Raw genomic sequence first — 22,916 nt, 5'->3', positions numbered from 1 at the left:
TAATATAGCAGCTCATTTCCAGTCTGACAGACCCAAACATTTAAAACACAAACACTTTCATATAGGGTGTTTCCTCTCACACTGATTTACCTATAGCAGCCATTACTTTCATTATGTGTGTAACCTCTTCCATCACCAGGCAGTGAAAATTGGCTGGTAATGGAAGAGTTGACTTTGAGGTGAAGCAGCATCTGATGAGGAGCTGGGACCGGGTTAGGACTGCTTCAATGTGGACCTTAAAGTTGCTCACCTGGAGTGGGACTGAAGTCGATTCAGGATGATGCTGGTTGTTTTCCTGGTAAAGTAATATTTTGTTTCTTCCAGGCTAGATTTAAGGCCCTTTCACAATAAAACAGAATCGATTTACATCAAAACATCAGTAAACAGTCAAATCAATTAACTAATCAACAGTCTTTGTTAGTGAGGTACAGAGACTTAAACACAGAGATGAGAGGTTGCTGTGCTGTCAGCTCAGTAACAATTTATCAAAAACAGCTGACAAAACATCTGTTCACCATCACCACTGCTTCTCAGACTAACAGCAAATCTTTGTAACAGTTCACAAATCTGTCTAGTAACAGACTGAAAATGCTCTCACTGTACACTAATGATGCAATTCTGTTCATCTGAACATTACACTAGAGCACTGCTAAATTATGAGCTTATCAAGATATTTCAGAATATTCACTCAAACAAGGTGAAAATGAATGAAGAAACCAGATTCCAGTTTAACGTGGAATAATTTAAATATTCAGGGACAAAAGTATGATTAAGAACCTACAACTCAATAATGGATGGATGTATCTTCCTTTTAAAATGCTTGGTGAAGTCAGATTTGTTTTATCAATTTATGAACAATTAATGATAAAAAAAACAGTTACTTTGGGAAAAAAAGCTTCTAGAATCATTTAAAGAAAATTAAACAAATAATTTCAAACCTTGCAAAAAGCAGTTTAGATAAAGTGAAGTCAGGAAAGCTTTGGACATCTTGTCTGCTTCTTCGGGATATTAACCCTGAGCAAATCAGAATATGTTTGTTTTTGTATTTTTTTTTAATCATTTCCCCGTCAAGTTGATTTTTTTTTTGTCCTTCCACAATGTCATGAGTTGAAAATGAGGATCACAGTCTTTCTCCTTGTTTCTTTTGTCATTAAAAAAATAATTATTTCTATTCTTTCAGATTATTCAGAACAAGAAACCTTCAGATCCTCAAATGATTCCTGGGTAAATATGCAGGCCTTGCATTGCTTGATCAGAAAGACCCTCTCAGTCTCCATTTAGGTGGGAGTCATTAGTGAAGACCTTCAGGAGTCTCCCCAGATGATCAGTCTCAGTGCTCAGTGGTAACTTTATTGTCCCCAATGGGAAATTGATTTGCAGTATGTCAACACATCAAACAACACAAACACACACACACACACACACACACACACACACACACACACACACACACACACAACCCCCCCCCCCCCCCCCCCCCCCCAAAAAAAAACAAAAACCTTTGAGTCTGGACTTTGAATCACTCAAAATCGGTCAGAGACAGTTCAGAGTCATCTTGGCTGTTTAGGCCAAGTCTTTGTGCCCCCTGGGGTTTGACTTGTGGCATTTATTTATTCAAAATCCAAACTAAAAAAAAAAAAAGGTTCGTGCAGCATTAAGAGTGGATTACCACTGCTGTCTCCAGCACCATCAGGGTACCAACTTAAAAAAAATAAAAATAAAAATCAGAGCTAATCAATAACTCTCAGTCAAACCATCCAGATTATAAACATCAGTCAATCTACATCAACTCCTGATGCTGCAGGAAACGGATCAGACCCCCAGGGAGTGGCAACTTCTTCAACCAACGGCGACCAACCAGGTGAAGAATCTGCAGCCTGCAGAGCTGCAGCAGTGGGCGCGGTGGAGCTGAAACAAACAGACTGGTTAGCCTGGAAACACACTAGAATAACTATTAACACTGAAATCAGTAAAATTGCAGAAGAATCAATTATCACTTTTTGATTTACCCGCTTTCTCCTTTATGCAGGTCCATTCAGAGTAACTGTCCAGGTGTTCCATCAGTCTGGAGCAAAGAGTCACATGGCCGACGTAATCCAACAAGACATCAATAATTGGCCCCGCCCATCGACAGATACTGGGGACGGATATCATCTCACAGAACTGTCAGTCCGTGAGTGTATCAAACAATTAGTTACACCTTAACTTTATCGTGAGGTCACCTGAAGGCCGTACTGTGATTAGGCAGTAAGGTTTTGCCAGGTACTTTCAGGTATTACCCAAGCATACAGCCCAACTGCATGCACTCAGAGCTAGATTCAGATAACCTGGCTTATGTACAATGTTAATGATCACTGTTAGATAATAAAAAGTTATCCTGGATATGTCTTTAAATGTCCCCTTTTCACACACATTAACAAAGTTTTTAAATACCCCGTTTCAAACAAGGCCACCTGAGTAGCTATGGTAATGGTTTTGTTGTTTTGATTTTTACCTGGATTTGTTTCATTTTACCAGATAAACATAAAATTAAAAGGAAAAATAGAGGTCACCTGAATGGCTCTTCTTGGGACAGCTTGGTCGATATCATGGAGTTCATCCCTCTCTGTTCGACTGGTTTTGATTGGTGGGTGAGGACGACTGCCATACACACAATTGAAGCAGGAAAGGGCATTGCCTCCATGGTCTAGCAGGTACTTGAACATAGGCAGGTACTTCATTGAGAACATGTACACGGCAGGGAAAGTAGTGGGGTGGGTGGGGATGGTAGCATTGATCTCAGCGCCGTGTTCTACAAGCAGTGTGATGGTCTGGATGCAGCCCTGCCTTGCTGCTACCATCACAGGCTTGAACACATCCAAGTTTGGGTTAGCGCCAGCAGTCAGGAGCATTTGCACAGCATCGATGTTGTCGTTGATAACAGCAAAGTAGAGTGCCGTACTACGGCGGTCCTCGTACAACCTAGACCACTCCTCTGATAGTTGGGTGTTGACATCGAACCCTGCCCCGATTAGAGTCTCCAGGACATCATCACGGTTACGCTCTGCTGCCATGTGCAGAGGGCTAATGCCAGTCCGCCGGACTCTGGCCTTACTGGTGGCTGGGATCAACATGGAGACTATGCTGGGAACAGGAAACACCTAGCAATTAGCCTAAACTGATACACCTTAGTCACGCTTACGGACAGAAACACTTGGTCACTTACGATCAGAAACAGCTGGGGCATTTACAGTCAGAACAACAATGGCAACTCACAGCCAGAAACATTTTATCCACTTACAACCGGAAACACCTCGGCCCTGTACAAGCAGTAAAACCTAGTGCCCTTACAATCAGAAACACTTCGCCACTTATGGCCAGAAACATTTTGGCTACTTAGCACCAGAAAAACCTGGGTCACCTATGACCAGAAACACCATGGCCAGAAAGAATGCCACTTGTGCCCAGGAACATCTGGGCCACTTGTGGCCGAAACCCCATCGCTACTTTGGTCTAGAAACACTGGGAACACTTAAAGTTAATGCTGTTGCTCCCTAAAATTGCTCCAGATACCTAATACCTGGATGAGTCAAGGTAGCCACACTTAACACAATGCCACTATTAAATACCAAATTAACTCCAGTGAGTCTGCACAACTCGGTAAACATTTCATAGTGTACCTACGTGTCACTTCCTCTCTGGGCGGCAACATGAAGAGGTAGCAGTCCCCTCTTTCCTGGTTTGTTGGCATCAGCATTCTGGGAAATGAGAAGCTCAACGACTTGTTCATGTCCATTTTTAGTGGCTTCATACAGAGCTGTCGCGCCATCAGCTGCCTGGCTGTTGATGTCAGCACCTGCAAAATGGGAGATGGGGTGGGGTCAAAGGTGGAGTTAATTCAGTGGCAACAGAGGTGTTCAGTGTGCAACAAGTTCATTAACCACGTTATTTACCATGTTTGAGCAGAAAACGCAGCGTGGCGAGCTGCCCACTCTGAGCAGCGGTGAAGAGTGGTGTGATGCCATACATGTTGCTGATGCTGTGTTTGGCACCGGCCTTCAGGAGCATCTCACAGATGTCCAGGTTGTTTCGGCTAACAGCTTCCTGTAGTGCTGTCCACCCTTGAATGCAGCGAGTGTTCACCACTACTCCGTGGTTCAGCAACACTGCCACAATTGCTGGGTTGCTCCTCTCACAGGCTACAGATTGGAAAACACATAAAAGGGACATCTTGATACATTCTCAATTATCCAGGTAAGTAAATCTCCAAAAGTAAATCTCCAAAAGTTGATTCTGTTGATCTGAACATAGTGTTTTCGGTCTTCCACTGAAAACGCTACGTCCAGATGAACAGAATCAACTTTTGGAGACATAAAAGGGACATTTCACCCAAACAAGAATCAGATGCAGTTGATTCAAGCTGGGACTCATGCTGGTATGACTGCTCGGTCTATGTTTATAAATTGGCAATCTCCAAAATATAGTCCACGTAGATTAAAATTTCATGCAGAGCTGGTCAAATTGGTTGTTTTTAGTGGCTTGGTGAAGCTGTTCCTACTGGATGTCAAAGAGAGTCTAATCTCCTAATTAAAACTTATGAAGATGGGATAAAAATCCTACATTTAAAAAAGGTTAGGACCCTTTCATCCATTTGCATCATCATTTCTGTTTTTCTTTGGGGGGGTTTCTCTTCTCCATGTGTGTCCTGTCTCTTTTACCTTTGTACAGTGGTGTCTCTTTGTCATAGTTTGGGATGTCAGGATCAGCTCCTCTTCCCAGGAGCACCTCAACGCATCCCAGATGCTCTCTACTGACGGCAACCAGCAGTGCTGTCTCGCCATGTTCTGTCCTCTTGTTGATCATCCCAGGCTGAGCTGCTCAAACCAAAGACGGTATTGCAGGTGTGCTCAGTTGTTCTCTGTAATTTTGAATAGGTGAACCTACCTGACAGCAGCATGCGCAGAGAGGTTTCCTTGCCGAACCACGCTGCCTGGTGAACTGCCAGCCAGCCCGGTTTACTCGGCAACATCAAGTTTGTTCCTGGGCACATTGCAAGTGCTTTCACTCTGCTTGCATCACCTTCACGGATTGCTTTGAACAAAGGTTCCTCCTCCCTGCAGTGACAAGACCAATCAGCCAACTGGAACACCTTGTTCAGAGGTGAGTCAAATGGATGTACATGTTAGGAGCAGAACTAAACTCACTCTTCAGGTTCGGGACAGATGTGGACCAGACTGCCATCATGTCTGCGATATGCCACCATCCTCTTCCCAGAACCCGTGACAAACAGACTGATTGTCCCATCAAATGTCTTCCTGACGAGACAGCAGCCAATTAGGACACAGTTCCAAAAAGAGAAAGCAATCAGAGCACAGTCACAAAGACAACAGCCAATCAAACTACAGACAAGGAAACTACAGTCAATGAGAACACGAAGACAGGATTTGCAGCCAATCAGGACACAGACACAGAACCTGCAGCTAATGAGAACAAGGACACAGGGTCTGCATCCAATCAGAACACATTCAATAACAATCAATCAATCACTCTACATGCAAACTCATCAATGATCCGAAGCTCTAAATATATTCAACTATCCACATACTTGGTCAGAAGAGACTAAGAATAAAAATGGAGGCTACTCACGGATCAGGAGGCTTTTGAGGTGGTGGGTTTGGTGAGCTGTAGTGTGCTGTGGTCTGTGCTTGAAATGAATTTTGAGCTCTGTAGCTGGGCTGGTTTGTGTTTATGGCTGGGTTCAGTTTGTCAGGACAATGAGAAGGCTGGACACAGCTGGGGGTACTGGCACTGATGGTGTTGTTGGCACTGATGGTGTTGGATTCGGTGGTGTTGCCATGTGTGTCAGTTAGGCTGCGCTCAATTGCAAGCTGCAGCAGCTCTTCTTCACTCAGATTACTATAGAGAGAATAATCGTCAGAAGTCAGACTGGAAGCAGATGATGTGGAGCGAGAGATCCTGGGTCCTGCCATGATGTCACTGTAACAAATGGGAAGTGACACCAATCAGATATTTATTGTTTCTAACTTAATCATTTTATCACGAAAAGAAGCTGCAAAGTCTTTCTGAACATACTTTGTACAAACTCAGTGTTTGATGATTTAAAAAAAAATAAAAATAACTACAACAAGGTTTACCTGCAAGCTTAAAAGCATGGAAACTCAAGCGCCCCCATGTTCACTACCAACAAATACTGGACAAACAGCTGCTAAAGACATGCTGGTAACACTTGGAGGCAGAAAGTGTAATATAGTTCAAAGTTCAAGTTCACCAGTTTAACCAGTTTGTGAAGCATTAATCTCTCAGATTATTTTACTGTTAAAGTTTTGTGTTTTTTACAGATCTTATCATCATCTGAGAACAGCTCTGATTGAAGTTGGTGGCACACTCACAGCGATCATTTTCATCAGGAGAAGAGTGGAATTACCCACAAAAAGCACCTTTTAATGTGTGCACTCAGAGCCTAAAGCAGACAGCCCAGCTTAATGGACAAAATTAATAACAACCATCTTGATGGCCAGATAAACAAAAAGAAGGAAACTGAGATAAACAATGAGCCAGAAAAACTGAATGTCAGATTTCAGTCTAACAGCTTCAGTCACTGAAGTTGTTTACCACTGTCAGAAATCCAGTGTTTCCCTTGAGTTTCAGCTTCGTCCTTTCCTCCGTCTGTTCTCCAGCTGTCTGTCTGTAATCTAGTCTGACCCCAGCGTGGGGGTGGGGGTGTTACTTAAGTTTTATTTTAGGAAGCTGCTATCAGAGCTTGTTGACCGGTCCACCTCTTCACTGCTCTAATGTTGCAGGTGGAGTCACATGAAGCTGTATCACACAAACAAATGCTGAAGAGCTGTTTCACAAACTGGATCACCCCCAAAATAATCCCAGACCTGCTCAGAGCTACAGATTAACTTCAGTTTTAACTCTTTTTTTTTTTTTCAGGATTTTGAAGTTGCTTCATTTACTAAGGTACATCACAATGTAGCAGACCTAACTTGCTCCAGGGCATCTTATTTTCCTAATTAGAGACTCAATGGCAGGAAAATTCCACTTACTGACCAATCAGACCTCAGGAAAAAAAAATCACTATTCCTAGATGATCCCTTAGAGTGCAGATTGCAGCAGGGACTAGAGGTTTTTAGGAGCGTCTAAAGATTCTTAGTGAAACTTTATTTCTGTTTTTTTCCTAATGGCCAAAAATGTCATTTAAAAAAAGATTTAATAACTCTATAAGCCTGACCCAAAAAGAACTAAGTATAAATCTCCACCAGGACTGCAAGTGAAAGAATAAAAACTGTTAGAAACCAATCAGAAACATTACTTACAAGAACAAACAGCTGCCATTATCCTCACGATGGAGTGTCATAGTAATAGGTCTGCACAAGGCAAGAAAAACATAACCTTCACCTGTCAAGGATTGTTAAAGAATAATTCTCTATATGCAAGTGTATATTTAACACAAGTATGTACGTTTTTCTGTGCCTCAGTGCTTTCTATGTAATATTTATGCTCTGTTGAACACATCAGATTGCAACCTCTGGGGTTAGTATCATGTCCATACTCTGACCTGCAGACTGGAGCAGCCAGGGATCAAGCCACCAACCCTCTAATTAATACATGGCCTTTTCTATCTCTTGTGCTACAGCCACTACTAGACCATATTTAATGCAAATGTTTACGTTTTAAAAAAATTTGTGTTTATATCAGTGAAATTTTAGAGCTGCCATGACTGAAATCCAAAAACTTTCCAGAATGAATCCCAGATCTGTCTCAAGTTACACCAGAGTTTTAACTTCAGCTCAGTCATAACTTTGTTTATTCAAAAGTCTCCACACAAATCCATGGATTGTTATCACGGCACGCATGTGCGATTGTGTTATTTTTAGACTGAGCTACTGAGAGTAGTAATACGATGGCACCTGTCCAAGATGGCGGCCAACCAAACCGGTTTGACAACCGGTTTGACGGGTTTCGTGCGTGTGCGCATGCGCGTTCAGTAATACGATGGCACCTGTCCAATATGGCGGCCAACCAAACCGGTTTGACAACCGGTTTGACCGGTTTCGTGCGTGTGCGCATGCGCGTTCAGTAATACGATGGCACCTGTCCAAGATGGCGGCCAACCAAACCGGTTTTACAACCGGTTTGACCGGTTTCGTGCGTGTGCGTGTGCGCATGCGCGTTCAGTAATACGATGGCACCTGTCCAATATGGCGGCCAACCAAACCGGTTTGACAACCGGTTTTACCGGTTTCGTGCGTGTGCGCATGCGCGTTCAGTAATACGATGGCACTAGTCCAAGATGGCGGCCAACCAAACCGATTTGACCAGTTTCGTGTGTGTGTGTGCGCATGCGTGTTCAGGTGTGGAAATACCACAGGGGATCAGAGGGGTTATATGAGTTTGTGTTTTTAACGGGGTTTTAATTTAATCAAACCATAGGGTTTTTAATTAAACTATTTTTATCACTTAGGTGTATCGCAACATTCAGTTATGCATGTGTTCTTAAAAGCAATTCTTTGTTTCTTGTTTCATTCTTGGCGGAGTGGAAGCTGTTTTGGTTCACAGTGCGCCTTAACAAAGAGGGTGTGCTCTAGTCAAAAGTGTTGGTAATAGTGTTTTAATCACACTAATTTTCTAAATCTGACAATGTCTCAGCTTGCAGTGAGGCATGCATTTTATTTTATAAATGGCGCAAATGGGAATTTCTTCTGAATGGGTGATGTCAGCATGTTCACAAGCGTTTCATTTAATCAAACCCCTAGTTTTAATTTAACTAGTTTTTACACATCTACTGGGGTTTCTTTCCAGGGTTGATGCGATCATTTTATTTAAAAGTCGGGATTTCGGAATGTTGAACTAAGAGTGAGACAAAGCCAGCTAGTTTTTTAACACAGTAAATGTCACAAATAGCATTCAGTCCTTTAGAAAATAAATGCTATAAGCAGCCAGTATCGCTCTTTTCAAACTAATCGTCTTTTAAATACACTCATTTTGTGATTCCGGTGTCAACACCTTGCACCGATGCAAGCATTTTATTTATTTAAAAACGGATCAAACGGGCCATTTCTTCTGTAAGGGGTTTCATGGTTTCAGAGTAGTTTTTAACACAACAGATAGTCGCAAATAACATTCAGCAAACGCTACAGTGATACTTCTAAAACGCTGCACACAATGTCGTCTTTTCCCCCAAAGCAACCAGTATCGCTCTTTTCAAACTAATCGTCTTTTAAATACACTCATTTTGTGATTCTGGTGTCAACACCTTGCACCGATGCAAGCATTTTATTTATTTAAAAACGGATCAAACGGGCCATTTCTTCTGTAAGGGGTTTCATGGTTTCAGAGTAGTTTTTAACACAACAGATAGTCACAAATAACATTCAGCCCTTTAGAAAATAAACGCTACAGTGATACTTCTAAAACCAGTCGCCCAGACCCGCTCCAACTTTTCAACAGCTGGCTAATTGTTTGAATTTGTTCAGGATTGTAAAAGCCCACCGCGGGTATCACTAGTTGAGAGTACCATGCGAACAAGGGCCCAGCCTATTGTTTAAAGTTGCCGGTATTGGCTCTTTTTGTAATTCCTCGACAAGGTAAATGGGGCAGGTGTACCAGTCGGGTGGCGACCCCGCCTATTGTCTGAAGTATCGGCTCCTTTGTAATTCCTTGAGAAGACAAAAGCCCTGAAGGGTCTCATTTAAATTGATTGGCGACATACCTTTTCTTTTTGGAAACACCCACCCTATATAAAAAAAACACGCTCAGAGCCCGAAACCCTGAGCCATTTACGCCTCAAGATTCGCTGCAGAGCACACCATTTTCTTTGCGATCATCAACACTAACATCGTTCTTTATAACATGGCCATCGTAAACGGTAAGTAAAACAAAACCTATTATTGGATTTTTAAAAAGTGTTATGTTAACATATTATAGGATATTCAAACTATTTTTTTTCCCTAAAACAAAAGCTTAATTTTTAGGAGTTCGGGAGAACGGCCCAGGGCCCTTTTCTTTAGAAACGGGCGCTTTTACAGCTGGAACTAGTCCTCTAACAGGCACAAGGTGTGTACAGCATTACTGGATTTTAAAACGTATGTATGTTTTAAACTAGCGATTGTTTTAAATTATGTAATAACGTTTTTGTTTGTTCCAGGGTTAACAAACTGAGCAGGAAAACATTCAGACACCGCGACCACAGAGCCCAACCTTACATCAGGTGTGTATACAACGGGATGTATAGTTGTGTATTATTTTTTCAAAAGAAAAAAAAATTTAAAAGAGGTTTAAACAATTACAAATGTTCTAAACTGACCGTTTTACACCTACAGAGCCACGCCAGAGAACCGGGTGTGTGGAGAAGCAGGACCATCCCGAATAACGCACACTACAAGGTAAGCATAGGCATATATAAATTAGATAAAAAGAGATAGAGAGGGAGACACGCTTATTCAGTTTGAAATGGGTACATGTATAAAATGTTTTAACACATGTCTATCTATCTTCACAGACTGCAGAACAGCACCCCTCCTCATAATGATCAGGACACCGTACGATTCCAGACGTTTTTGGAATGTTTAAGCAGTATCGACCTCCCAGAACAACAAAAACCTGGAGCTTTGTGCAACAGTGGAGAGTCAGAACAGATCTTCATCAGCGAACCTGCAACACCCCCGAGTGAGTGGCTACCTCGCGATTTCTCTGATGTTTTTGAGTACAGTATATCAGATTTTGATCTAGTTCATATACCCACCACCCCAGAATGTGACAGAAATAGCATTGATTCACGCATAGATTTCGAAGAAGGCGGCATAACAGACTCTCAAATATCACCGGCGTATGATGCTTACATGAAGCTTCCAGACGCTCAGCCTGCTGAACAGAGTCATATAGCTTCAATAGCTGATAAATTATGTTTGATTGAAGCTAGACTCAATCAATACCACCAAGAAGCACAGGTACAAAGGCAACAGTTTACCAAATTCATAAACAAAGTGTGTAGTACATTAGACAACATCTGCTATGTTCTATTTAAACCCAGATTCCTTTTATAGTTTGCAGTGAAATTTCTTAAACCATTGTTTAATGGGACAGAAGTACAAGTCACTCTTTACTAACACACTGTAGATAAGTTTATTGCTGAACGACACAGCTAGCAGTCCCACACACTCTTTAGATTTTTGAAGTTTTGTGTGTGATGGTTTTGCCTCTCACACCTTACCCCTTTCTCCCAGTATCACAACAGTATGACTCCCAAAGTACGACAAACAAGGACTCTAAACTCAGAACAGAAAGATACAGTTGAAAGATTAGTGATATCTTTTATGATGCGTAATAAACTACACCCTCTTCTTCTCTGTATTTATGTTGTTTGTGTGCGTGCGTGCGTGCGTGTGTGTGTGTGTGAATGCCTTAGAAGTCAAAGTATACATTAGCCATACTTACAAAAACATTTTTAATTTCATTTAGAACTGAGATTCTAAGTTGTAAGCAGAAATCGTATGCTCAACCAGGAGTATGTTTCCCCACTTTCACAATGCTGAGGCATCAAATCCATGATCCAACAGATGGTTTGTCACACGTGGGCGAGAAGGGCAAGCCAACCCTTACTTACACAACCTCACACACTATAGATTTTTAAAGCTCTTGTGTACAACGGTTTAGCTAAAGATATAACTTCTACTTTTGATAAAGATCACTCCCTCTGCATATTTCTTAAGAAATGAAGTGTCTTTACTGGGATATTTATTGTCAAACTATGCGATTTTCCAAATGTGTGTGGAGTAAAATGTTGTGACCAAGAATCATTCAGGATTAACAACACAAACTGTTTTGATAACAGAAACAGTCTGTCTTATAGTTCCCATACTTTACCACTAGTTTTACAAACACATTCTTCTTCATATCGGTTTAATTGGTTTTTTATGAAACTGATTTTTAATAGTACAACCAAGGTCTAACTTTTCCTAGCTCCCCAGTATAAATGCAAGAATTTTGCAGACTTTATTGAAACTGTCACAATTTAACACTCAATGCCATAAACAGAGTTGATCCATGTTTCTATGGACAGTGTTTCATACATCAACAGCTCTGAAAATCACTTTTAAAGTAATGTAGAACATGATCTCTCTCACTCTCAGCGTCTCTAAAAAACCCAGCAAACTGACAATCACCTCTAAACAAGGGGTCAGTTTATAGGCTTTTTGTTTGTTTGTTTGTTTTGTTTTTTATCAGCCGCAACACCATGTAATGCATGGATGTTAGACTCTTTCACCAGACCATGTTGCTAGCCCAACCACCAGGCTCAGGGTCTCTGAACTCTAACCCTGGCTCTGGCTGCCAAATGTGCCTCTGACCCTCTTGTGCCTGTTCACCACCAGACTAAGTTTGTACTCTCACCTACTAATATTATTTTATTACAGGGCAATATTCAGCTAGGTTACTACTTTGACTTTCTTACTTTGAGCACATTTCCGAGCCCATACATTATCAAACTTTTACTTGAGTATTTCTGACACCAGCTATACTTTTACTTAAGTAAAAAAAAAAATGCCTGCACTATCGGTGTAAAGCTGTCTTTAATTCTTTAACAGTTCATGCAACAATTATAAATTAAACCTGCACCACAGCTAACTCTTTTTAATAACCAATAACAGGTGTATTTCTTAGATCTACAGAAACAGCCAAAACACTCTGCTTGTATAATGCCATATTCTCTCCCAGCGTACCCTTGTCTCACAACAGGGTGATTCCCAAAGTACGACTCAATAAACAGAGACTCTAAAACCAGAACAGAAAGATAAAATTGGAGGATCAAAGATTAAGGTTTGTGTTTTTATAGCACAAAGTAAACTGTCCCCTTGTCTTCTAGGCCTTTGCGTGCGTACCTTAGAAGTCAGATTATACGTTAGTCATACTTCCAAAAACATTTTGAATTCCATTTATAACTGAGATGTCAAGCTGATATCAGACATCTTGTGCTCACCAGGAGCATGTATCCCCAACTTCAAAACCTTAAGGTGTCAAATTCACAAACCCAACATGGGCTCATTCAACACAGGGGCCAGAAGTGCATGTCACCCTTTACTGACAAACTGTAAATAAGTTCAATACAGGGCAACGCGGCTAACAGCCTTGGAAACGCTTTACATGAAATAAAACTTTTTAGAAAACCCTTTACAAGAATAAATGTGATGATCTGTTTTACCTGAATCAAATGTATTAGTTTGTTTACTTGAAATAAAATTTATTTTGGAAACCCTGTACATGAAGTAAAAAGTATCATGTTGCAAGTTCTGGCTTTAATATTTCCAGCTGATAAGGAGACGTTTTGCATTTCAAACGCTACATATCCTACCCGCCCTTTAAGATCATCCCACTTCAGGATCACGCCCCACCTTCTGTTATTTTAAAACAAGACCGCCGTCTCATTCCTCCAAAAACCTTTTTTTTTTTAATCTCAAAACAGCGAGAAGGATGGACTCTGCACCCCTGCGTCACACTGAGGAGGAGGACAGTTCCTCGGACGAGGGCTCATTAGTACCTGACACGCCCGGTTACTATAGCCCCTTGGAGAAGCAGCAGCAGCAAGCCGTCGAGCTTGACGGTCGGGCATCTTCTTTATTTATCGATACCGTGAAAACAGCTGTGTATCACCTAGTCAACCTAGTAATCAACAAGTACCTCACTGACAAATGCAACGGCTGCAAGTTTGATCACCCCAGCCAGAGACAGCATGAGTGTCTGCAAGTGTTGGTGGATGACTTTTACGCTGAAAATTATTACAGCATCAGAAAAAGACTCCTCACCCCTCGCTTCATTCCTTCCATTCAACATCTGCTGATTGCCCGCAACATCAAAATGGACGACGTCAAAGTCCGCATGGTGGCGGAAACTCTCTTGCACGAACTGAAATCGGTAAGGAAAGTCTTTGACGCCATCGCCGAGGCATACCACAATCTGGTGGGGTTGGACGTGGTGAAAATCGGGCAGCTACGGTTGGTCACAGAGTGTTACAAAGGAGGCTGCTAATGTTTTCTCTGAAAGACTGATTCTTTCCAAAAAAACAAAAAACGTATTGTACCGTATCTTTCAAACAGCTACCCTGCTTATTTTTTCAAACATGCATCCAGATTTTTTCTTTCTTAAAACATGTAACCTGCATTTACCACATTTTTAAAAGCATGTATAATTTTTCAAACATGTATCCTACATTTAGCGCATTTTTAAAACATGTATCCTGATATGGCCACCCTTCCAAGGCCCTGACAAATTACCCGAATCACTATGGGATAAGGATGGCAGCCACTATATGACCAGCTTCTTAAGATAAGAAACATAAACTTTGTTAACGGTATACCCGAATCTCTTGCTGATGACACCCTTCTGCCTACAGAAAAGAACAATTTGTTAATTATAGACGATGTAATGAACGACGCAGCTAACAATTTAGAAGTACAAAATGTGTTTACAAAGTATGTGCATCATAGGAATTTGAGTTGTATATATCTAGTTCAGAATTTGTTTATTCAAGGAAAATCCAGTAGAACCATTTCCTTGAACACTAATTACCTAATATTGTTTAAAAATCCGAGAGATAAATATCAGGTTATGCTTTTAGGTAGGCAAATGTTTCCGGGTAATACTAAATATTTTATAGAAGCGTTTAATGATGCCACATCCACAACATACGGGTATCTTTTAATAGTCTATAAAGCTAAGACCCCGGACTATTTAAGACTCAGAACAAATTTACTATCAGACCGTCTGGTTGTTTACATTCCAAAACAAAAATCAGCAAAGAGGTGAAAGGATGTCATCACGCATGCGGAGGAATCTGTCTCTGTTGGAGATGATATACAGGGCTCCTCCTACTCTACGCAGAGTTATTATTAGTAATTCAAATTTAGATTTTATCAATGCATTGTGTGAGATAGCCTTTAATGTATTGCATGGTAACATTCCACTGACCAATCAGCAGTACAAACAGCTAAAAAAGAAAAAAACAATAATCAGACTGATTGCAGACAAAAAAATAAAAACTTTGAAAAAGAGAAAGACAATCAACCAATCTGGAGGGTTTTTACTGCCGTTATTAGGGGCTGCAATCCCTTTCATAACCAGTCTGATAGCAAACAGGTGAAAATGGAACATGTGCAAAAGATGTTTTTGGTACCCCAACATCAGTTGGACTTAATAAAGCAACAGCAGCAGCAGCAGCAGCAAACAGGCAGCATCAGACAACAGTCTCAGCACGAGTTGGATAAGGAGATGTTACAAGTGTTACAAGATTCTGACATAGATGCGTATGAGAAGGCTAAAAAATACAGCGATATTCTCCAAAGATACCTTACCCTTGTGAGACAAGGTGCCCGTGAAAAGAATGTACTGTCTTTATCATTACCTGAACAATTTAACAGGGATGTGCAACCCCAGTCACTGGACACATCGCCTGTTCATGGTGATGCCGGGGTGAGGGATCTTGTTGCGGAGAATGTTTTAACACACATACCTAAAAGGAGTAGGAGGAATGCAGAACTTATTCTATCAGCGGTGAACCGTTCGCCACACTTGATCTCTTACAATGACAAAGGCGAAATTGTTGTTGATAAACACACCATCCCTGGTTCACACATTTATGATCTAATTAAAGCCGTCACAACCACACACACACCTTCTGAGGGTTTGAGACCTATCGGCTGGACAGAGTTTTTAAAAGCTTTCTCAGATTTAAACATACCGTTATCAGCCATATCTAACACAGGCATACGTAAGACCGTCGCCTTGTATAAAACCGATCACACACTGTCTGAAGACCGTGGTTTTTTAAAACACACACCAAAAAAGAACACCCCCGGTGGACCGCTGCGACATAGTACACTAAAAAAAATAAAGAATAAAAAAAACAAATTAAAGGGGGGTCCTGTAGAGTGGTTGGATTTTTGAATTCAGGTTTTTTTTTCTTATTGCAGAAATTGTTTTTCTGCTAAAAATATTTGCTGTTTGGTGTTTTTCTACTGTTATGTTTTTTTTTTTTTCACTTATTGCTGCTAAATTGTTTTGTTTTATTTTCTTTTATTACTGTTAAATATTTTATGTCTTTTATTACTGGTTAATGTTTGATTTCTTTTATGTTTAAACAAAGTATGTTATGAATCTATATATCTATATATACGAGATTTGATAATAAATACCATTGACTCGATTAAATCATGCTCTCATGTTGTTTTTATTATTATTCTCATTAGTACATATCAGTATCCATATTGCACACACACATAATCACTGCATACAGCAACAGGTTGTATGTTGTTGACAAATCGACACACCATAGCATCATTACAAATTAAATCAGACCCATACATGTTAAGCAGGCGGGCATAAGATACACCATTTTGCATATGATATAAAAAAAACACACAATGTTGACCACATGTGATGGAGAAGTCGTTCTGCACTTGTTTTCCTGAACATAAAACAGTGGAACAGTTTTTTAGAAGAAACATCTTTATTGCTGGGGGAAAACTGTCTAACGAGTGTCCAAAACTATCAAAAAAATAACCGCGTCTGTCTCTCGAAATATAAACAGCAAGCCAATGTTCCCCTGGCATCGTAGAAGGGTGGGTGTTTACAATACCCATAGCGGGGAGTCTTTGAAGCCGTTCTGTGGTTAGCTGATCATAGGCTAACACGCCTAGGAAATGTGTGTTTTTATTGATAATGCCGCCGACCACGGCTGATAGTTCTATAGTGTTCATGACCGTTTTTGTCTCAATAGTGGTCCAAGAGCACCTGTCTCATGTTAGATATTTCAATGACTGAATCAAATACAGAATAACACAAGAGGTTCACTGTACGGGGTAGTGGATTTCTGAAACGGGTTTCCAATCTCACGTTCCCAGTTTTAATTAACGACACATTCCCTGAATGTCCTTCGTCAGCTTCCAGATTGAAACAGAATAAAGTGTAGCCGTTACCAAAGTCGTCACGTGTTATGGCCAAGGATCTGTCCTTTAAATGTCTTCCTGTGGTTTGTATCAGCTGGTAAAATTCTCTGATATAGTGTTTTCTCTGGAAATTTGGTTGGAATGGTTTAGCAGGATAAGCCTGACAATGCCATGGTGCAATGCCTTGCTGTGTGCAAGTCTGACGCTTGGTGATACACTAACTTTCTTGACAAAGAGACTGGCTGAGACAATTTTAACTCTGTATGCATTGGCATCCGCTGTCATGAGAGCAAATTCGTCTTTAGAGCGCACAAATTTCAGCGACAGGTCGATTCCATTAAGTAACAGTTTTTCTTGAAAAAACAGGTCTGCATGTACTGGTGCAATCAATTCAACAATACTGCTATTTGCTGTGTAGCCACCTCTGGTCACCAGACCCTGGTTCTCTCCTTCTATAGATGTGTCATTCATGTGTGATGATGTATCCTTACAGAATAACCCGGTGCTGAACTGTGTGTCTAAAGTGTCCTTATTATAATTGATAAGACATTCTATCACACCTCTGTATGGATATGTATTGGATGATTGACTAATGAGCCGGTCTCCCAAATTAATATCGACTTGACTAAATATGCTGCATCCAGGATAATTAATAAATCCTACATTAGCATCCCTAGCCAGGTTTGAGCCATCAGCGTTTGTGATTCTCACCCGTGTGTAGATATATGAGTCATTTAGATCCAGGTAATCTTCACCCGACGATGAGATGTAAAACTCGATCGGCCCTCCATCAGTGATTGCAGATACAGGTGGGATTTCAATAAATGTACTTTTCTCAATGCTAGTCTGTGTGTATGGGACAGTAAAAAGATCGAGCTCTGTTTTTACACATTCTCCCGAATGACTGTGTAACAGTGCCATTTAGAATATGTCAAACGCTGCAGTTTTTGAACGACTGGTTCTGGGTCTTTTCACTCTGCGTGACGGTGTCCGTTTGGTGGCTCTCCTGCTAGGTTTTGTGGTTTTACGCTTTTTAGACAACGGCTGCCCTGGGGGTGGGGTCTTAGATGGTTTGGGCGTATACACATACAAGCCGTTACCGTCCTGCTTAGTGGTTGAGGGTCTGGTTATGTTGGTTATGACATCAGACACTATGCCCGATGCGGCTGTTTTTAGGTGTGGTTTGACTATGCTGACTCCTTTTTTAAACAGCGGTACTGCAAATCTAAACAAGCTACGGAACAACCCACCCAGACCTGTCCCATATTGTGTACTGGTCCCAACATACCCTCCGAGCTCTCCACCAGCCTGTGATAAGTAGTATTTTACATATTTTGAGTCATCAGTGTTGTAGACGGCCATCCTTTTTTTTTTTTTTCAAAAATGCTGGGTTATCGGTCGGAAGTGTAACTTGACAAACACTTTGCCATATAAAAAGGGTATGTGTTGATTTCGATCGTCTTTCAAATCAATTTCTATGTCGTCGATTAATGTCTTTGACACAGGTGTGTAGTGTGGGCTGTCAAATTGTAGAATAGGCAAGCGGCGGTCATCGTCTGTAATATTTATAGCTCTTAATAACCTCGCGTGGGCGTCACCCACAAGCTGGTAATCAACGATATCTGCATAAATAAAGATGTTATATTTTCCCCCGTATATGTCTGCGGGGTGTGGGGCATATGTGTTTTTATAATGAAGTACAAACGGGTCTCCTGTTTTGAATCCTAGGATTTCCGCCAGTCTCCCTTTAAATGTGAGAATAGTCCCCCTAGGCCCCATAACACAGGCATGGTTACTAACTGCGTTGTACTGCATTTTAATGTCTCCAGTGGCTTGGTGCTGCTGACATTTAAAATTAAATTCTTTTATTATCTGTTCCACAGATGCATAATGGCCCACAGACAGTTCGATCGTGGTTACGGCTAAGGTTCCATCTTTGACTGGGTCCTGAATTTCCACTTCCGAATCTGATTGTGGAAAAGTCCGCCATATGCGTGGGTACTGTATCTCTATAACAGCGACCTCATACGGCTGATCCAAAACAATAGGTTTTGCTAGCTTTGTTCTAAAATTAGATATCTTATTACCCGGGTAAACATGTGCTGAAGCATTCGAGAAGAGGCTTACATAGAAGCCTGCATTGTTGTTCTTTTTATTCATGCTTTCTCAGTCTATGCTCAGTGTTGAATGAATGTATGTAGAGCTGCGTCATCTGAGTTAATTACGCCTCAACGATGTCTTTTTCTGGAATCCACGAATTAAAGCTGTTGGGCCATCCTAGCCATTTCACTAGCACCTGCTTTTTCCGACCCACTTTTTTTCTAGCCAATATGTTTTCAATTTTAAATGTTTTGTTTTCATCAACAACCACACGTTGTATCTCAGGCTCATAAAATGACCCTTTCAATACCTCTCCTGCTAGATCCACTAGTCTGTACACTGGGGGCTGTCTCCCTATACGTTCCTTGACTGTGAAAATCTCATCGGTGTAGGTCTGCTCGTATCCTTTTCGAAACTTTCCTCTCAGTTTTGATATTCGTACAGTGTCACCGATATTAAATTTAAAGCGCAGTTCCCTCTGAGGTCTCGTTTTGTACAGCGCGTTAAAGACCGACTTCTCATTATGCTTATTCACCTCTGCCGGAGCCATTTGGATAGATCTGTGATAAGCATTGTTATATGCTTGTGTGAGATCTGGTATGACATCTACATATCTCCGGGAGTTGGCTGATGTTAAGTACTTCCACATTCTACCCTTGAAGCTACGATTGAATCTCTCGACAATACTGCATTTAACCTCGCTAGCTGTTGAGAAATGCTTGATATTATATCGCTTCATTAGCTGTTTAAAGGTTGCATTATAAAACTCTTTGCCTTCATCTATTTGTAGTTTCACAGGGATCCTACCCTCACTAAGTATATCCTCAAAAGCAGCTGATACAACAGTCCCTGTGTCATGGTCCCTGTGCCTCCCCGGCCAGCCCAGTGTGGCCACAAGTGTTTGTTGTTTTTCTCTCACTCTGTCTCTCCTACCTGTCTGCCTGGGCGGAGCTCTGATTGGGCTCCTGCCCTTGGCCCACGCACCTGCAGCTGATCTCGAGCGGATTGCAGTTCTCTGGCTCTTAAGGCTGGGGCTCTGAGCTGTTCGTCGCTGGAATATTGAGTAACTCTCGTTAGTATTGCCTGGCTTCCTTGCGATTCTACTGTTCCCGTGTTTGCCTTCGACTTACCCTCGTCTGTGTAAACAGGTTTACCTGGATCAGCCCTTTTGTGACCCCTGGACCCCGTGAGTAGGAGAGTGAGCTGAGCTGCTTGTGTGGAGACTGTTTGGACGAGGAGCAGAGCGAGTGCGAAGAAGTGTGTCTCCCCAGCCAAGTGATCCCCGGGACCCTGGTGTTCCCCCCCCCTTCACGTGTATATAGTGCACCAGTGTGATTAATAAAGTGTTGTTGAACTGTGCTACCTCAGTCTGCGCCTGAGTCCGTTCCACTCCCGTGACACCCTGTCTTGTTTGTTAGACATCTAACCCATGCGTATTTTGAGAATACATCTATACATGTTAGCAGATATCTCACATTATCATTATCTGCCACATATTCACACATGTCAACCAGATCGGCTTGAAACTGTTTGTCGACCCCTGTCACCAATACTCTATTTCTGGGGAAATGGATCCTCGCAGGTTTGTGGAGTGTGTAAGTGTCGTCTTGTTCTAAATAATGTTTGACCTGAGATAGTGGAGGTGTTACATCTGATGCCTCCCCTGCTGCTATACGTAGCTTATTTAAACTGGCCAACCGCGCAGGATGGGCTGGATCATGATATATTTTATGCAATGTGCTTTCCATGATTTACAAACTACAAATGACTAAGATGTTGATGTTAACAAGTCTTTTTATTTAATTTTCACAAAGACACAATCACAGACAATGGATACTTGAACAGCACACAATAATAGGTTTTGTTTTACTTACCGTTTACGATGGCCATGTTATAAAGAACGATGTTAGTGTTGATGATCGCAAAGAAAATGGTGTACTCTGCAGCGACTCTTGAGGCGTAAATGGCTCAGGGTTTCGGGCTCTGAACGTGTTTTTTATATAGGGTGAGTGTTTCCAAAAAGAAAAGGTATGTCTCCAATCAATTTAAATGAGACCCTACAGGGCTTTTGTCTTCTCAAGGAATTACAAAGGAGCCGATACTTTAAACAATAGGCGGGGCCCTTGTTCGCATGGTACTCTCAACTAGTGATACCCGCGGTGGGCTTTTACAATCCTGAACAAATTCAAACAATTAGCCAGCTGTTGAAAAGTTGGAGCGGGTCTGGGCGACTGGTTTTAGAAGTATCACTGTAGCGTTTATTTTCTAAAGGGCTGAATGTTATTTGCGACTATCTGTTGTGTTAAAAACTACTCTGAAACCATGAAACCCCTTACAGAAGAAATGGCCCGTTTGATCCATTTTTAAACAAATAAAATGCTTGCATCGGTGCAAGGTGTTGACACCGGAATCACAAAATGAGTGTATTTAAAAGACGATTAGTTTGAAAAGAGCGATACTGGCTGCTTATAGCATTTATTTTCTAAAGGACTGAATGCTATTTGTAACATTTACTGTGTTAAAAACTAGCTGGCTGGCTTTGTCAACAAAATGAGTGTATTTAAAAGACGATTAGTTTGAAAAGAGCGATACTGGCTGCTTATAGCATTTATTTTCTAAAGGACTGAATGCTATTTGTGACATTTACTGTGTTAAAAAACTAGCTGGCTTTGTCTCACTCTTAGTTCAACATTCCGAAATCCCGACTTTTAAATAAAATGATCGCATCAACCCTGGAAAGAAACCAAAACAGCTTCCACTCCGCCAAGAATGAAACAAGAAACAAAGAATTGCTTTTAAGAACACATGCATAACTGAATGTTGCGATACACCTAAGTGATAAAAATAGTTTAATTAAAAACCCTATGGTTTGATTAAATTAAAACCCCGTTAAAAACACAAACTCATATAACCCCTCTGATCCCCTGTGGTATTTCCACACCTGAACATGCATGCGCACACACACACGAAACTGGTCAAACCGGTTGTCAAACCGGTTTGGTTGGCCGCCATATTGGACAGGTGCCATCGTATTACTACTACTGAGGAAAGTAAGATCAGGCCAAAGACAACATGTAAGCGTTCAGACATTAACAGCGCGAATGTCGGCCTGGGGCTCGGTCACTCAGGCGCAGCTGGCTGCCGGCGGAGCTCACGGGCGCGTCACTGCAACTCCCCCTGGCTTCTGCTCCGCGGCTGCTGAGTGAGCCCTCATCTGGGACTCTCCTCAGCTCTTTCCGGGACAGTGGCGCAGCTGCCCCTCTGTTGGTCTTCCTTGGTCTCTTGTGTTCTGGGGGCCTCTGGATGTCTGGAGTTTTGATCTCCTCCACACCTGCTTCACGCCCTGGAGGACGGGGCTGTGGCCCCCCCACACCCTCTAGCAGATTATTACATGAAGGAACCTTTTAAAAAAACAAAAAACAAGCGCGTCCATGCTCACAGGTGTACACACGGGTGATCACACCCACAAACTACACCCTTTTTGGCTCCTACCTCAAAGCACACTGTGTTCTGTTGATCTTATGTGCTGCACAATAATGTTTAACATTTAGTATTTACTGTCATATTCCCATATATCATTGTGATGTTGTTTATTCTATTACTTTTGTTCTCTTCTGCTTGCTTTCTTTTTTCTTTCTCAGCAGGTGATCCAGGTGATTGATATATGCATTTTTTTTTCTCTGCCCGTTCTGTTGGTTTTTGTCTTTTGCCCTTCTCCCCCGTCCCTCTTCTCAGCTGTTTCTCTTTCCCTCTTTCTTTCTCCCCTTCTTTCCCCCAGTCAAGTCTGTCCCGTATTCAGTAAGTGAAAATAAAATAAACAATAAAAGGTGAATCAAATGGACCATTACGGCAAGGCTGGGATGGTCAGTTTGGTAA

General features: G+C 41.4%; 2 protein-coding genes and 1 long non-coding RNA gene across 4 annotated transcripts; 2 read left to right on the top strand and 1 right to left on the bottom strand.

Moving 5' to 3' along the window:
* Positions 1 to 1,780: 1,780 nt before the first annotated feature.
* Positions 1,781 to 6,699, bottom strand: asb2a.1 (ankyrin repeat and SOCS box containing 2a, tandem duplicate 1). 2 transcript variants are annotated; one of them, XM_085432827.1, is made up of 10 exons: positions 6,613 to 6,699; positions 5,626 to 5,976; positions 5,184 to 5,294; positions 4,924 to 5,093; positions 4,698 to 4,853; positions 3,933 to 4,178; positions 3,664 to 3,835; positions 2,553 to 3,123; positions 2,010 to 2,163; positions 1,781 to 1,908 (listed from the first exon to the last, which is right to left on the bottom strand). In XM_085432827.1, exons 2-10 carry the CDS (start codon positions 5,967 to 5,969, stop codon positions 1,781 to 1,783), a joined length of 2,052 nt encoding a protein of 683 aa, XP_085288953.1. In that variant the 5' UTR covers positions 5,970 to 5,976; positions 6,613 to 6,699. The 2 variants fall into 2 exon arrangements, with proteins under 2 accessions (XP_085288953.1, XP_085288954.1); XM_085432828.1 differs by lacking the exon at positions 6,613 to 6,699 and having other exon boundaries at positions 5,184 to 5,290; positions 5,626 to 5,686.
* On the top strand, positions 1,863 to 2,583 carry LOC146692662 (uncharacterized). The gene is made up of 3 exons (XR_014915257.1): positions 1,863 to 1,925; positions 2,030 to 2,173; positions 2,518 to 2,583. It is a non-coding gene; the product is annotated as an uncharacterized LOC146692662 (long non-coding RNA).
* Positions 6,685 to 19,850, top strand: LOC146692660 (uncharacterized). The gene is made up of 5 exons (XM_085432833.1): positions 6,685 to 10,059; positions 10,151 to 10,213; positions 10,326 to 10,388; positions 10,505 to 10,671; positions 13,463 to 19,850. Exon 5 carries the CDS (start codon positions 13,471 to 13,473, stop codon positions 14,023 to 14,025), a length of 555 nt encoding a protein of 184 aa, XP_085288959.1. The 5' UTR covers positions 6,685 to 10,059; positions 10,151 to 10,213; positions 10,326 to 10,388; positions 10,505 to 10,671; positions 13,463 to 13,470; the 3' UTR covers positions 14,026 to 19,850.
* Positions 19,851 to 22,916: the final 3,066 nt, after the last annotated feature.

The sequence above is a fragment of the Copadichromis virginalis genome, linkage group LG15, assembly GCF_057382275.1.
Source record: "Copadichromis virginalis isolate Kocher_CV1m ecotype Utaka linkage group LG15, C_Virginalis_male_GT1.1, whole genome shotgun sequence".
Lineage (NCBI taxonomy): Eukaryota > Metazoa > Chordata > Actinopteri > Cichliformes > Cichlidae > Copadichromis > Copadichromis virginalis.
This window is presented reverse-complemented; position numbering and strand designations above follow the sequence as displayed.